The sequence below is a fragment of the Austrofundulus limnaeus genome, unplaced genomic scaffold (assembly GCF_001266775.1).
Source record: "Austrofundulus limnaeus strain Quisiro unplaced genomic scaffold, Austrofundulus_limnaeus-1.0 Scaffold538, whole genome shotgun sequence".
In the NCBI taxonomy this organism is placed as follows: Eukaryota; Metazoa; Chordata; class Actinopteri; order Cyprinodontiformes; family Rivulidae; genus Austrofundulus; species Austrofundulus limnaeus.
Genome location: NW_013952940.1, coordinates 283,357 through 285,274, shown reverse-complemented (window position 1 = coordinate 285,274; position 1,918 = coordinate 283,357). Strand labels below are relative to the sequence as shown.

The 1,918-nt window shown below is 35.4% G+C and overlaps 1 protein-coding gene across 1 annotated transcript in view; it reads left to right on the top strand.

Moving 5' to 3' along the window:
• LOC106530610 (E3 ubiquitin-protein ligase TTC3) overlaps positions 1-1,918 on the top strand; it is a 13,868-nt gene that overhangs the window by 8,719 nt on the left and 3,231 nt on the right. The window contains exons 7-10 of the mRNA XM_014026262.1: positions 370-514; positions 620-705; positions 788-882; positions 1,546-1,608. Of these exons, the coding sequence (XP_013881716.1) occupies positions 370-514; positions 620-705; positions 788-882; positions 1,546-1,608 (389 nt within the window). The remainder of the gene's footprint in view (positions 1-369; positions 515-619; positions 706-787; positions 883-1,545; positions 1,609-1,918) is intronic.

Below are 1,918 nucleotides of genomic sequence, written 5' to 3'. Positions count from 1 at the left end.
CTGCTGAAGCTGTAAAATCACTTCTCACCTCCTCTAACCAAGCCGGCACAATTTAGACTTTGTCTTCCTCTGGCTTCATAAAATTGTGGKCACTTTCACACCTATTAGTTTACAGAAATAATGTAGTGGGGTGGGGAAGAACTTGTCAAACCCAAGGTTCATCACGTTGCCCCGAGGGCGTACAGGGGTGCCWCTTGCTCCACGCCCTCTAGCTAAATGCCTGATGTAGGTGGTGTGTATTTAATTATTCAAACATAGAAAAGCAGAACTCAAACTACTTCACAGCAGTTTTTGTTTTGTTCAAGTTACTGACGTACAAAAGCAGAAACATTCAAGGGAACAGTTAATGATTTCAAATCTTTCCCACAGCCTTTTTGTCCGAACATTTTCGAAAAAGTGGTGCGACTTTTGGAGACGTCGAAGAACAAAGATGATCGTTCTGTTCGTCGCAACCTGTTGATATTCGATGACCTTCCCACCGGCTACGATGCCCTCAGAATCATCTTCTCTGAGTGTGAGAGTCACACTGTTTCTTTCACTGCTGAAGCAGAATTATCAGTAGTTTTCTGATTATTACAACGAGCACAAATGTGTAAAAATGAAACAATCCTTCGTTTAGATGCCAGGTTTATTAAGGACATGGGCAGCAACATGGAGAGAACGCTGACGGCTCTGATGTCTCAACCTGATGAGTACAGTATCATGGTAAGAATGGAGCCTGGAAAAGTAGAACGTTTTGAAACTGTTACTTTATAAAGATTTTTTTAATGTTTTTCTTCTCTTTCAGCAAAGTGAAAGGATGAAGAAGGTAGGAAACGAGCTGTTTCAGAGACAGCGGTTTGAAGAAGCTGTAAGATATTATTCTAAAGCCATCGATTTTTTGTAAGTAAAGTTTTTAATTTTACCTTCTGAAGCTGTGGTTCTTGTCAATGTCAACTTTATTTCTAGAGCACTTTAAAAAAACAGCAACCAACTGCACCAAAGTACAGGAATCATAAAACAACTGATAAAAACATACTGAAGTAAAAACAATGAATTAAATAGACAAAACACATAGAATTACAATGTAAATCCTTATTGGTCCAAGATTTTGTATAAAGAGTTACAGTAATCTAATCATGTAGTAATAAATGCATGAATAAGTTTCTCAAAATCTTTGAAACAAAAACTTGATTTTACCTTTGCTAGTTTGTTCTTGAACCTTTTAGATTTAAACAGAAATGATGAACCATTTCAACATCCACAGCACCAGTTTTATTATTTCATGAGTACTGCTTTGATTTGTTGCAACAAAGAAAATGTGCTGTTTTTTACATATAAGTTGATGTTTGTGTATTGTTTATAGACCCTTTTTGGAAATTAAGGTTATACAGAGTTTTTTTATGCAAACTTTATTCTTCCTGCTTCGATTTTACAATTTATCTTTTGAACTTAATGAAGTATTTTTTGTTGACTTGTTTTTAAAGAGATAATCAGAGAAATGTGACTGAAACATGTTAAATATTTTAGCTTTTAYATGTTAAAATAACTGTTTTTCTTCTCCAGTCCTGACAACCACATTCTTTATGGAAACAGATCCCTGTGTTATATCAGGAATAAACAATATCTGTAAGTATTTTTTGTCCATTACTGCTAAATCTGAAAATGTAAAAGGTGCTGGATGAGGTGGAAAACATTTGTTTTTTCTAAAATTAATGCAAACATCAGGGCTATTCAGATAAACTGCTCCGGGGGCCACAGTTACTGCAGACCAACAGCACAAGAACCGAACATCCAGAAATTAAGGTCATTCTGTTAATAAACCAAGTATTACAAAGATATGTTACCTTTGAAATTGTTTATTTTGCTGCAGTTAATCATGAATACAGTAGGGCTGTGTATTGGGTAGAATTTGGCGATACGATACATATTATGACAG